The sequence below is a fragment of the Hylobates moloch genome, unplaced genomic scaffold (genome assembly GCF_009828535.3).
Source record: "Hylobates moloch isolate HMO894 unplaced genomic scaffold, HMol_V3 SCAFFOLD_9, whole genome shotgun sequence".
Classification (NCBI taxonomy): domain Eukaryota; kingdom Metazoa; phylum Chordata; class Mammalia; order Primates; family Hylobatidae; genus Hylobates; species Hylobates moloch.
The window spans coordinates 60348003-60362345 of NW_026652284.1; the positions used below are offsets into that span (position 1 = coordinate 60348003).

Sequence of the window (14343 nt, forward strand, 5' to 3'; positions counted from 1 at the left end):
GTCAAAGACTTGTGAATAAGAAATTGGTGAACTGTACATCACAACCAAACACATTTACCCATCATCTAGTAGAATAATGTTTTCTAAACCGTGTTAGACGGAGAACAACCACGCAGGGTGCAGAGAGATGCTGCTGAGCCTGAGCTGCACTGAGAAAATCTAACGGATGTGCTGGGACTGCCAGGAAACACTCCAGCCTCCTCCTGGAAAAACTGAACAGCCCAATTAGAACTGCCTTGGAAAGGAAAGAGGGGACGGGACGGGACAGGACGGGACAAAGGGAATTCTGGGGACTCTAAAACACCTTGGTTGTTTCCTTCATTAAATAAACAGTACATTTTTAGTTTCAAACACTTAACTTACTACACATGTGATGCTACAATTTTCACTCTTACCACAATTAACTCAGCAATTGAGAATTATTTTATGGGAGTTTCCGAAGGGGCTTAGAATGTGGTGTGAATGGGAGCGAAGCATGAGTGAGAAATATTAGGTAAGAAATAGAAAAACTCCTTTCCTATACAAATATTTGGAAGGGAGCACTGAACTCTATGTTTCCAACCTTACTGCACTTAACTCTTATGGCCTTACCTTAAGGATGGATCTAAAATCCATCCCTTAGGTGGCTTCAGGTCAGTCATCGCTATTCTGCTAGTATTTTATGACTTCTCCATACATGGTAGAAAGAATAATGCTCCCTCCGCCTACAAAGACATCCACATCCTAATCTCTAGAATTTGTGAATATGTTACCTTCCGTGGCAAAGGAGAATTAACTTTGCAGGTGGAATTAAGATTGCTAATCAGCTGATCTTAAAATAGATTATTTTGGATTATCTGGGGAGGCTAGATAATCCAAAATAATCTATTTTAGATTATCTGGGGAGGCCAATGTAATCACAGGGATCTCAAAAGCAGAAGACGGGGCGGGAGGGGCGTCGACCAGGCCAGGTGGCTCACATCTGTAATCCCAGCACTTTGGGAGGCCAACGCAGGAGGATCACTTGAGCCCAGGAGTTCAAGACCAGCCTGGGCAACACGGAAAAACCCCATCTCTACAAAAAAAAAAAAAAAAATTAGCCGAGAGTGGTGGTGCACACCTGTAGTCCCAGCTATGCAGCACGAGGATCACTTGAGCCCAGGGGGTTTAGTCTTCAGTGAACTGAGATCATGCCACCACACTCCAGCGTGGGTGACAGAGCGAGACCCTGTCTCAAAAAACAACAAAACAAACAAAAAAATCCAAAAAACAAAAAAGTAGAAGATAGAGGCAGAAAAGACGTTAACAGGCCAGGAAGAGATTCTCCTAGAAGCTACAGAAAAGAACACAACTTCACCAATACCTTGATTTTAGACCAGTGCGACCCCATCTGACTTCTCACAGCCCAACACATTTCTGGTGTTTTATGCCACTAAATTTGTAGTAATTTGTTACAACAGAAAATAATAAACTAATATACTAGGCTTCTTCTAGTCCTTGGATTTCAGAAAAATTTTGACATCAGTAATTGCTACTAAGATGACCCTATAACCCAGGACACTGCCAGTCTTGTGAACTGTTTGATACTACTCCCTAGGAAGAAAAATACAGAAATTGAGAGTTTATTTGTATATAATCCAATTTCATGTCTGCTGAGTTTAATTATTGAAAACTTAGGCTTGTAATTTTATTTCTTCCATTTCATTTATCTATAACTTTATGGTATTTTACAAAAGTACTGGCTGAGACAAATGGAGATTTTATTTTACGTTTTAAAAAAAGAAGACATTGACAAAAGAGAGGTGAAGCGCTGACAAGTTAAATCACTTGCCCAAGTTCAGAAAGTGATTCATCACCCAGTCATTAAATTAACAAGTGTTTATGAAGGGCCTTCTACTCGAGAGAGCAAGCTCCATGCTAGAGCTACTGTTCAGAACAAGACCCAGCAGAGCCCTGCCTCTCCATGTGAGTCCCATTCTCCTCAGCGTCCCAGGAATCGCCCTAGATCGCCTCCCCAGCAGCGCTCCCCGCTGGTTACCCTCCCAGCAGCATTCAATCCCAGGAAAACGCGCGCAGTGTGGACAGACCCGGTCCAGTACGCAAATGCCACACAAAAGGACAACGAAAGGAAGAAAAACACCAAGCACAGATTCTAGGGGCCGAGGGCTGAGCCACAAAGCACCGCAACTCCGGAAAACCCGCCCCGCACCTCGGCTCCGCTTCCTAAGCCAGGCTCCGCCCCTATTCCCGACCCCGCCCATCGCGTCGTTGGCGTAATTCCCGCGACTCCCTCTCACCCGCCCGGGCTCCACCTTCTGCAGAAGCTCCGAGTGCCGCTCCAACGCGCTCGCGAAACCGCCTACGCGCGTCTTAGGCTCCTTGGCATTGGAACTACCACTTTCGGATCCACTCTCAGTGCCCACGCCCCGAAAGGGCCTGGAGAAGAGAAACACTCGCAGAAAATGGCTCTCGGCAGCCACAGCACGGGTCCGACACAGCGCCGCCATGACTTCTTTACCTCTGACCTTTGACCTCCCCGCCGCAAGCGTGCGGGTCACGGGGCGGAGCTATGAGAGGTCCGCCCACCGGCCGCAGAGCGCTGGAGGCCAACGGGGCGTGTCTTCCTTTCATCTGGGAGTGGCGTGGGGCAGAAGAGACCTAAGCTGAAGTTGGTGGACTAAATAGTTGGAAAGGGTCCTGGTTAAGTTTTCCGTTAGAAGTGCGTTTAACTTGCAGGAATTTCGCCTTCCTGGGCATCCGTTGGTCCACATTGTACTGTAAATTCTGCTAACGCGACGCTCGTTCTCCCGCCCTGCCGTCCCTCCTACATGGCCGCCAGCACTCGAGTTTGGGGTCTTCACTCAAATATGAGGGTCTCCTTGATTACCCTATTTAGAAGTGGAAGCCCAAATGCAGACTCTCTGGCACCTCTGTTTTTCTTAGTACCAGGTAGCACTTTCTAATATGCCACATATTAATATTAAATATTTAATAATGTTTAGTGCCTACTCCCAACTTTTTAAACTTTGAAAAGAGGAACTTTGCTGTAGGGTCCCTAGCACCCGGCACAGATTAGGGCTCACCCAACATTTGCCAAACCCTGCATCCAAGTTTGCCCTTTGCCACTTCTGCACCCAGTCCTCTCACGCCACAAAAATAGTTTTTCTGAAACGTTTTGACACCTCTAGATACCTGTTACCTAACTTAGGAGTTCAGAAGTTTTGGAATGTCCCTAAGTATTGCACCGCCGTAGGCCCCCACCCTCACTCTGGATTTTCTTTCGTTTTTCTCCCACAGTGTTAACTCCCAAAATTTACCCACTCTGTTCAAAACTGAGCCCAAGATCATTCTTGAGGAAGTGTTTATTAATTAGTTGTCCGTCTATCTTTGACCCAGCAGTTTAATATTAATCCACAGTTAGTTTTATTTTGGGGGCACACACCTTCCCAGTCCATTTGCAAGTACTTCGAGAGAAAGAATTTTTATGATCACAGACCCTACTTTAAGAATGCCTTGACTATGGATTTTAAGCTTTTCTGATGCTCTCTAATGGGTACAGATAGTGTTAAGAACACGAAGTACACTGATCTCAGAGTGGTGCACAATTGTATGAATCACATAAAATTATTACTAGCTAACTGTATGGTAGTCCTTACAAATTCATTAAGGGGCCTACAATAAATTCTCCAGGTGAGTTCTCACTCTTGGCAGTTAAAACTGTTTATCTCCCGAGACTATTAATGGACTCTTGCCTAGAACAGTTTTGCATTATTTTCTACGGATGGTGCTACTTCCACTTTTTTTCAGGAGAAAGTGTGGTAAATTGTAAAGAGCATGGCCAGTGGCCTTCAAAAACCCTCAGTCTGACTGGGCAGGGTGGCTTACACTTGTAATCCAGCACTTTGTGAGGCTGAAGAGGGAGGATTGCTTGAGATTAGGAGTCCGAGACCAGCCTGGGCCATAGCAAGAACCAGTCTCTACCAAACAATAGAAAAATCAGCCTGGTGCAGTGGTGCATGCCTGTAGTCCCAGCTACTTGGGAGGCTGATGGAGGAGGATCACTTGAGCCTAGGAGTTTGAGGCTGCAGTGAGCTATGTTCCTGCCACTTCACTCCAGCATGGGTGAAAAGTGCAAAACTCAAGTCTCTGTAAAAACACACGCCTGGCGTGGTGGCGCACACCTGTAATCCCAGCACTTTGGGAGGCCAAGGAGGGCAGATCGCCTGAGGTCAGGAGTTCGAGATCAGCCTGGCCAACATGGTGAAACCCCGTCTCTACTAAAAATACAAAAATTAGCTGGGCGTGGTGACGCATGGCTGTAATCCCATCTACTCAGGAGGCTGAGGCAGGAGAATCACTTGAACCCAGGAGGTGGAGGTTGCAGTGACCCAAGATCACACCACTGCTCTCCAGCCTGGGTGACAGAGCGAGACTCCATCTCAAAAAAAAAAAAAAAACAAAAAAAAACCATAAGAGTAAGTTTGTATCAAATGACTTCAAATTTGGCCTTAGTTCTGTCTTTGGTAGAGGATCAGAAGCATCAAATGAGAGGGACTGTAAAGAACTGAACAAGTCAACAAGGGGATGTCTGCATACTTTCTCCTTACCTGTACAAGTGCCAAGAGTAGCAGCCTCTGTAATAGTGATGTTTTCACATACGGCATCTTAAGGATTCTGATCCTGCTCTAACCACTCCTTGCTTTATTAAATACAGGCCTGGCTGGGCAGCAGTGCACACCTTTAGTCTCAGCTACTCGGGAAGCTGAGGCAGGAACATTGCTTGAGCCCAGAAGGTTAGGGCCAGCCTGGGCAACACAGTGAGACCCCATCTCAAAAAAGCCAAGGAAAGTGAACAGAAAATAGTGCATTCTACTGCTAAGTTCAAGCCTAATACTTTACAGCTACTGGCTATGGTCTTATGTATAAAATGGTGACACTGCCACATGCCTGAGTAAAGAGTTAAAGGTGATGAGTGTAAGATGCCTGGGCACTTAATGAATAGTAGCTGTTGATGGCTAGGTGGAGGTGACCATGAGTTTACTAGAAATTCATGCCTCAACTATGTGTGCAAACCTAGAAGAAAGGATAGTGTCACGAAGTTCTTAGGATGTCGCTTCACCAGCTGGAAACTTCCATGGCCTGCAGCGCCTCTGCTGGAGTTTTGCTCATGCCTGCTGGGCTCATTCTACCCACTCTGCCCAGTAGGCTGTGCTCATCTTGTGCTGCTGGCCCAGATCCCACACCTGCCAAGGGTGAGCCAGGCATGGGCTGGTGAGGGGTGTGTGAGCAAGTGAGTGCAGGTTCCAGCCACTGCACCCAGCCAGGCACACCGGCTGCTGCAGCAGGGTGGGCAGCTGCTACAGGCACCAGCTCTGTGCAAGGCTGCAGCTGGACCAGATGGACCACAACCAGCTTCTGCTGCAGGCACCAGTGTCTGGGCAAGGGAAACGTGGTAAAACCCAAAAGCTCAGAGATGCCAGGAACCTCAGAGTCCCAACGAGGGTGTTACAGCATGTCACAGCCCTGGCTTGGGGAACTGCAAGGTGTGGGCTCCCAGAAGGGCTCTTCTCGTTGCCTGCAGCGTGGTGACTGGCAGGGTGGGGAAGGGGGTTGGGGGGGACATTGTTGGGGGGTTGTTTCAGCCCGTTTGTGTTATAGCTCTTTCAGTCCCACCACCCCACTCCAGCCCGTGGCTCCTCAGCTGGCCTGGCTCTGCTGCTGCCTCCTGTCATGTGGGGCAGCTGTCTGGTGCCGGTGAAAGGTGGGAAGGCTATAATGTTATAGCAGCTCTGGCTCAGGGAATCCCAAGGTCTGGGTCCCCAGAAGGGTCACCACTCTTCTCTCCTGCAGTCTGGGAGTGTGTCACTGCCCCAGCTTGGCAAGCCAGCCAGGAACATGTTACAGTTCCTTTTGCTCCCGCTGTTCAGCAGGTCCTGAGTTCTTGTCCTGCGTCCAGGAAGAATGAAGTTACATGGACAACTGTAGGGTGAGCAAGGCAGAGAGGAGCTTTATTGAGTGACGGAACAGCACTCAGGAGACCCAAAGTGGTCCTTTCTGCAGGCAGGTTGTCCTGATGAGTGTCGAGTCTGGCTGAGTCTGGGGTTTTTATGTGCTCAGAATGGAGAAAGGGTGGGCCTGGAAAAAGCACCATCCAATTGGCCGAAATGCATTAATAGAGTTCTCGCTCTGGGTTGTGGGCTCTACCGAAAACTGGCAGCCTGGCCCCCAGGCTTCAGGCTGTCCCTGGCTTGAAGGTGGGGTTTCAACAGGGACCCACCCCTTCCCTCCTAGGAACCTACCGCTTCCCTCCTAGGAACCTGCCTCCTGCCACCATCAACATGCCATCCACAGCACCCAGGCTGTCCACACCAAGCTACCCTCAGCCCCTGGCCACCCTCCCATGCTCATTGGTGCCCAAAGTTGGGAGGAGGCCGAGGTAGCAGGGACCTGGCATGTCAGCACAACCCTGAGGATAAACACACCTGGCCAGGTTGTGACAGCACCCAAGCTCAGCCACAACTTTGCTCTGAACTGGAGCAGGCACTTCCAGGCCTGCAGGGGCAGGGGACTTCCCAGGCCCCCAAGAGCACACAGATGCCTGGATCTGGAGCTGCAGCTGGGTGGCTGCAGCTGTGCCCAGGAGCACAAGCTCCTGCCCTGCCAACATGGTAAGGCAGGGCTCCTGCTGGGATCACCTATTGCCGGCCCCTGCCACCTCTGCAGAGCATGCAACCCCCAGCCATGCTTCCCTTGCTGCAGCTGGTGTCCTCACAGCAGCTGCTCAAGGAAGGCCACCACCATCAACAAGTCTGGAGATACCGGTTGGGAAGCTATTAGTATCACTCTAAAAATAATCATTTCACCCATAGAAATGGATAAGATCATTAAGGGGATCATGTAGAAGATGACAACAGATAGACAGTAGCATTTAGGAGCTGGAAGAATTCTAATACTAAAAAATAGTCAAAATGGAAAATAAGAACAGAGAATCAATTACAGAAACCAAGGAGAAACTTTAAAGCATGCTGGAGAGTGGTAAAGTGAAAGATCACGTCCATTTACAAATCAAACAAAACTGTATTTGGCTTTTTCTAATATGATAGAAGAACCACGAAATTAATAAAATAAACTACCAACCAACCTCAGTAGCATCAAAATTAGATGAGAGCTGGCAAGAATTTTCGTTGCCAAATAGCATTTATTTAAGTACAAAATCCTGGCAGGTGAAAGCACTTACAGACCCTACCCTCTGAGAACTTACAAACAAAAAGTGAAAAGCCCTTGGTTCATTTTGAGTCAGAACAATAAGGAAATTATGAAATCTAAGATGTGCAAGTTTACTTAAAAGTGATAATGGTTTATATTAACTGTGGCCCACACAGGGTCTCTCTAATCTAATGAAAACGGGACAGTCACTGAAAATAAGGACTAATCGATGGCCAAATGTTTCTTCACTATGGGCAAAAATGTGATTTTTTCATCTGGGCTTTAAGAGCTATAAAGAAAACACGTGGCTGGGTGCATGCCTATAGTCCTAGCTATTTGGGAAGCTGAGGCAGGAGGATTCCTTGACCCCAGGAGTTGGAGGTCAGCCAACTCTAAACAAACAAAAACATCATTCTGACAAATGACCTTATGCAGGATCTCTTTGGGCACATCTGCAGCAAGCAGTCATTTAATAAATGCCTTCTGATAGGCTGAATGTAGCTGCTCATGGCTCTTTGAGTATCATATCCAGAATATGAAGGGTTTGGAGAGAAGTTGCATAATGGACTTGCCCCTTTGCTCAATGGGCAGGCAATGTATACAAAAGAACCCATACCCAAATTATAGCATTTTTATTTTCCAATACTATACAAAAAATAGACTGTGTATATCTTAACAGATCCAGAAACAGTCCAAATTAAATGTTTTTTTCTATTTCAAATTATTCTAAGTTGCTAAGGTGATAATCCAGTTTTGAGCTCTGCTCTCTTCCACTACTTGGCTCTCATAAGCATCAGAATTCTTGCCCTATTTCCCACAAACTCCATAAACTGACATTTCTTTTTGTAAGAAGGGGATATTTTCTTCTACACTTGAGTCCTTACATCTGTGAGATTTCATAAGTATCTGAGATTTCACACTCTTGCTATTTTCTTAGTGTCAAACACAAGAGGAACCAGGAACTGTTTCTGGCATTTCTACTAATTACTATGTTTCTCATTCCTTAAATATCTGTGAATTCATAATATTGAATCTGCCACAAAAACCATTTTGAATATTTCTAAATTCATGTTTTTTTCTAGATCCATCCTCACTCTTTTTAATACTTCTTTCAAGGGGCAGAGTACTTTACAGTAGATTACTTTTTTGTTTCTTAGATGAAGTATAGGTAGATGTCTAGAAAAGTGATTCTCCAATATTTTCTTTCACAGCCACCCCCAATACCCACCTGCATCCACTCACCCCACTTGCCACCCCCATTTCTATCACTTTTCCCTTTTGGGGCAGAAAAGAGACTTGAGGGTATTTCACTCAACTAAAGAAATTGCCACTTTACTCCATTTTGCCTTGTTGAAAAGTTAGTAGCAGGGCAGGATGCTCAAGAAACAATGTGATCAAAAGAATATGTTTGAATTTTAAAAAGTAGACTAGTTCGTAGAAAAAATAATTTAACAGTTATGTTGAGTAAGCACAATATTTCTATAGAAAGACTTCTACAGATCCACTCCTCTGAGACAATGCTTCAACAGCCTGTGCCTTAAAGCCCTTATTTAGAATATGTTAATATGATACCATTAAGCAATAATTTAAGGATGGTAAAAAAAAATTTTTTTTTTTACGCATAGACTCCAGTTGATTCTGTAATACAACAAGCTGTTTCCAGACCACTGGTCTCATAATAAATATTGAGACCTATACTACTGATAGACAGAATTTATTAAGCTTTTCACATGTGATAGCACATAGTTTTAATTGCATCCAAAGTACTAACAAAAACTCTAGCAATCAAGAATGGCAGCATGTTATTTTATAACAATCAACACTTGTGGCTTTTAAAATTTGGTTTTCATAAGATAATTTATACTGAAGTAAATCTAGCCATGCTTTTAAAAAATGCTTTAGGTCACTCCAAGCTTGGCAGTTAACATTTGGCATAAACAATAATAAAACAATCACAACTTAATAAATAACAAATACAACATTGTAGGCCATGATCATATACAGTATAAGGAAAAGGTGGTAGTGTTGAGTAAGTAGTTATTCGAATAGAATACCTTGGCCTCTATGCAAATAGATCTAGACACTTTGATTCACTCAGCCCTGACACTCAGTTTTCAAAGTAGGGGACAGGTTCTACAGCATCATTTTACAATGTCCAACACATTGAAAACAAGTAGAAAATGATGAGTTGATTTTTATTAATGCATTACATCCTCAAGAGTTATCACCAACCCCTCAGTATAAAAAATTTTCAAGTTATATTAGTCATATAACTTGGTGTGCTTATTTTAAATAGTGCTAAATGGATTAAATGAAGACAACAATGGTTCTCCTAATATGATTGATATTGTCATTGTTACCAGCTTCTAGATCTAAACTTTCAGGCTTTTGAACTGAACACCGATGAGAGTGTTCATAGTTCAACCTACTGATCATACAGTATGCTTGATTCAGAATGTTATTTTGTAGAAATTAAAATTTTAACCTGGTGAAAAATAGTGATATAAGTGGTATAATAAACAATACACTGAAATGGTTACTGTCACAAACAGTGATAAATAATGATATAGGAGGTTCCACTCCCATGTCACCAAGAAGTTTGATTACATATTGTTACTTACAAAACTATAATAAATTGGATGCACAGCTGTTTACTTCAGTCTGGTGTCTTCAACTAAAATATGTACCTTATACCAAAACAATGCTTATTCCAAAATATTTTTTGTAGCTGGTAGTTCTTCCCTTGGAGGTAAAGAAAATACACCCAAACTTTTAATTACCAGGATTCAGAATATTTAAGAGAACAATTTTAGTTAAGAATCAAATATACAGAGATTCAAAGAGGGGGAAAAAAAGGAAATATTATAGAAGACAAAGGTCAAACTGGCATTCCAGATCTGGAGCAATTTTGTAAAGCAGGAAAACAACTATGACAATCTGTAGCTTCTTAGATCATTCTAGTGAATGTCCCCATTTACTATAAGTGTTTGTATAATGGTGTTTCCTAAATAAAGGAACATAAATGTACACTAAAGGGTGTTTCCCAAGAATAGAGGTGAAGATATTTTCATTTTGTTTAACCCACAAACTATTTGGTCAAAGGAATATGTAAAGCTAAATAAAAGCACATCTGGTAGAAATTCATGGCAATGCATGTTGACAAGATGTGCTTGGACCTCGCTTGCAGCATCTGGCAGTGGGTAGCAGAACAAAGGTAGGAATCTCACAGGCTCTCCTGTGTCTGTTCTGGAAGAGGCTCCGTGGTGGTGGCACTAGCATTTGCAGCCGAATTCAAGACTTCTCCAAAATCACCACCAGCAGGCTTGGTTCCCCCTACTTTAGACTTAAAAAAAAGTTCAAAAAAGGGAAAGACATTATGAAACATAAAACTAGCTGATTCTGCATAAAGTAACTCTAATTTACTTTCAAGAACAAATACATCAGCAACCTGATAGCTCAATGATTACTATATATGTATGGAATTTAGTATTGTTGCAATGTTCAGTGTGGTTTTATAGTAAAACTCATGCATTCTCCCTTGCTGAAGTATTCAGATTGGTAAATTCTACCCCTTCTCCTTTCCCCCTGCTCTTTGTTCTTCACAGGGAAGTCTGTCTAGAAAACTTTGTAAGGTCTGTTATTCTAAAGTACCTAGTGAACCGTCTTTACACTTGCGTAACATTTTGTATTGCATCGAATTGCTCATTTAGCTACACTCATTCAAGAAATATTGAATACAACATGGGAAAGAAATACATGTTTTTTTTTCTCAGTTACAGTATAAGCTTTCTAACCCTTTACTACTTAAAGTGTGGTTCAAGGACCTACAGACTCAACATTACCTGGGAGCTTATTAGAAATGCAGGATCTCAGATATCCTTTCTACCCCACCCAACTCCAGCTACAGAATTGAAATCAACACTTGAACAAGATCCCTGAGTCGTTCATGTGCACATTATAGTTTGTGAAGCACTGCTCCAACCTATCTGGCCTGAAATTGTGCCAATAAGCATTTATTTCAATATATCTGCCTCGTATTTGTATAATACTTTTTCAAAACCCTTACACATGTCACTTTATCCTTTTCAATGCTAATCTGTATATGCTGTCTCACTGTTACACTGTCCAATAGGACAGCTAACAGTAAGAAAACAGTCAGTGACCATGGATGCAAGAAGCGCATAGTGGGTTTGAACTTGACCTTCTTAATTGAGTGGTCAGAGACCCCTTATTTTCACTCTCATTCGTTTTGATCTACCATCCAAATTGTTTGGGAAATGTGAATAATGTGTGTTCATTGTTTATTAAATTTATTAAAACACATTCCTTAATTATAGTATCAAATCTCCTTGCAGTTCAACATGTCTTAAAACTGAACTCCTTCCCCCCACAACTAGCCCCTTCTCTATTCTTTTTTAAGACTTTATATGGCAGTAGCACCTACCTAGCTGCCCCAGCCTGACACTTGGGGTTGTCCTTGATTCTTATCCAACTTGTTCTACATCCAATCAATCTTTTTTTTCCCTGTCATTCCTCACTTCTAAATAGCTCTAGACTTGGTCCCATTGCACTAACTTAATTCACTCTCCATCATCTTTGGCTTGGAGTACAACTCCATGCTTCCATCTAATCTGCCTGTCTCCAATCATTCTCCCCTATGATATGCAGGGCAGCCACTGATCTAACATTCACAGAAGAATGCACCACTTGGGTTGTTTAAAACCCTTCAATGGCTTCCCATTGCCCCAAGTTCAAACTCTGCAATGTGGCCTACACAACTCTCTAGCTTCACCTCCTGCTCAATATCCTACAGCACAGTGAAGTTCTTGGTGGTCCTCAAAAGGGCCCTCAAACTTCAAACATTCCCTTCAACCTAAAATCCTCAATGGACATTACTGAGTCTAAGAGGTCTTCTCTGACCTTCCCTTCCACCAAGCCAGGTGAACTTTCTGCTACTTGTCCTCATCGCACCCTCAGCTTTTCACATCGGAACGCTTACCTCACTTTAGTTTCATTGGCCATTTAATTGTCTAGACATCTTGCAGAAGGGGTCCATGTCTCTCTTGCTCACTGTGGTAACTCTGGTGCCTAATACTGATTGTCTGGCACATGGCAAATGCTCAGTAATCACCGATGAATGAATCAACCCAAAATCTAAATGGACCTCATGTTTAATTAAATATAAATGTAATTCAACAAAATTATATCCCCAGCATGTAATTTTACAGCTTCCTTAGGATACTTGGGGTATCTGTTTAATACACTATGCTTTTTTTTTTTTTTTTTTTTTTGAGACAGGGTCTGGCTCTGTCACCCAGGCTGGAGTGCAGTGGCATAATCACAGCTCACTCTGCCTCCCGGGCTCAAGCGATCTTCCTACCTCAGCCTCCTGAGTAGGTGGGACTACAGGTGTATGCCACCACATCAGCTAATTTTTCTATCGTTTTTGGTAGAGACAGGGTTTTGCCATGTTTCCCAGGCTGGTCTCAAATTCCTGGACTCAAGTGATCTGCCTGCCTTGGCCTCACAAAGTGCTGGAATTACAGGTGTGAGCCACTGCGCCCAGCCAACATATTATATGTTTTTAAATTACACATTTTAATCTGAATGGTGCCTAGTCATATTTTAAAGCAGATTTCATTACAATTTATAGAATCTAAATATATTCAGGAGAGTATATACTGAATGACCTGGAAGTTTCTCCTCATGTCCCATGTCAAAAACACATAAGATTCCTGGTTTTCCAATTTGCCATTTCAAAAACTAATGCTTGGGGCAGATTTCAAGGAGAGGCTATAACAGTCCTAACAATATTGAGAACTGAATTTTAGTAATCCTTGACTTCCTGCAACTACAGTTTGCTTTCAAATATATGACTTGGCACTAAGAAAAATAAAGCAGGTCTCTTGAAATGATATAGAAGAATGACTTTTATATATATTTTTACTCATCAGATGCATATTGAGCAATGTGCCAAGAACTGTTCTAAGCCTTTGAGAAGTATCAGTGACCAAAAAGAACAGGTCCCTGCATTTGTGGCTCACAAAGCATCCTGCTAGTGAGGGCTGAATGAATAAGTTGTAGGACTGTGTGTGTACAGTGTAACTCCTCTTCTGAAAAAACATTCATATGTCTGCATACAAACAGAAAAGGTGTGTACTAATGTTTGTATGTTCAAGAAAAAAACGATGCAAACATCATACACCAAGGCCTGTCGGGGGGTGGGGTGGTAGAGGAGGGATAGCATTAGGAGAAATACCTAATGTAGATGACTGGTTGATGGGTGCAGCAAACCACAATGGCACGTGTATACCTATGTAACAAACCTGCACATTCTGCACATGTATCCCAGAACTTAAAAGTATAATAAAAAAATTAAATTAAAAAAAGATCCAGATCACTGTAGAGTGTTTTATTTCAACAAATGTACCCTGCTTTTAAAGATGCATTTCGTGACTCAAAGTTCTGAAAGACTAAACTGAATATTAGTTTTTAAACTGACTGATAAAAAACATTTAAGATACTAGTTTTAATCCTTAAAATATATCCCCTATAATTATCAGAGTTAGGAAGTAATGAAAATATGGGTTTTATACAAACTCCATAGAGAGGGTCGAGGAATAGATGGGAACTAGACAACTTTTGAGGTTGCTTGTGATCCTAAGAGTTGATGATTTTATAGCTTTGAATATAATCTCAAAGATAATATAATTTACAAATCAATAAAGCTTATTATTATGGGGAAATGTTCACCTCCACTGAAATCAAAGAAATCAAAAAATAAAAACAGTGAATCATAAATGATAATCATGGCATCATTATAATAATAAAAATGTCTAACAATTGAGGACTGAACAAATAATATCCATTATAAGGTAATACAGGCCAGGCATGGTGGCTCACACCTGTAATCCCAGCACTTTGGGAGGCCGAGGCTGGTGGATCACGAGGTCAGGAGATCAAGACCATCCTGGCTAACACAGTGAAACCCCATCTCTACTAAAAATACAAAAAATTAGCTGGGTGTGGTGGCGGGCACCTGTAGTCCCAGCTACTCGGGAGGCTGAGGCAGGAGAATCGCTTGAACCCAGGAGGTGGAGGTTGCAGTGAGCCAAGATCATGCCACTGCACTCCAGCCTGGGCAACAGAGCGAGACTC

At 42.8% G+C, this 14343-nt stretch overlaps 2 protein-coding genes across 11 annotated transcripts in view; both read right to left on the bottom strand.

Annotated features, from left to right (window-relative positions):
* The window catches only part of MRPS28 (mitochondrial ribosomal protein S28), a 111542-nt gene extending 109039 nt beyond the window's left edge, over positions 1-2503 (bottom strand). For 3 of the 4 annotated variants that reach the window (XM_032759906.2, XM_032759909.2, XM_032759908.2), the window contains exon 1: positions 2277-2503. In XM_032759906.2, the coding sequence (XP_032615797.1) occupies positions 2277-2486 (210 nt within the window). In that variant the 5' untranslated portion in view covers positions 2487-2503. The remainder of the gene's footprint in view (positions 1-2276) is intronic. The other variant, XM_032759907.2, reaches the window with a different exon arrangement.
* Positions 2504-3323: 820 nt separating this feature from the next.
* Positions 3324-14343, bottom strand: part of TPD52 (tumor protein D52) — a 140376-nt gene continuing 129356 nt past the window's right edge. For 6 of the 7 annotated variants that reach the window (XM_032759902.2, XM_032759900.2, XM_032759899.2 and 3 more), the window contains one exon: positions 7799-10528. In XM_032759902.2, the coding sequence (XP_032615793.1) occupies positions 10409-10528 (120 nt within the window). In that variant the 3' untranslated portion in view covers positions 7799-10408. Of the gene's footprint in view, positions 6115-7798; positions 10529-14343 lie in introns of those variants that run through there. The other variant, XM_058444609.1, reaches the window with a different exon arrangement.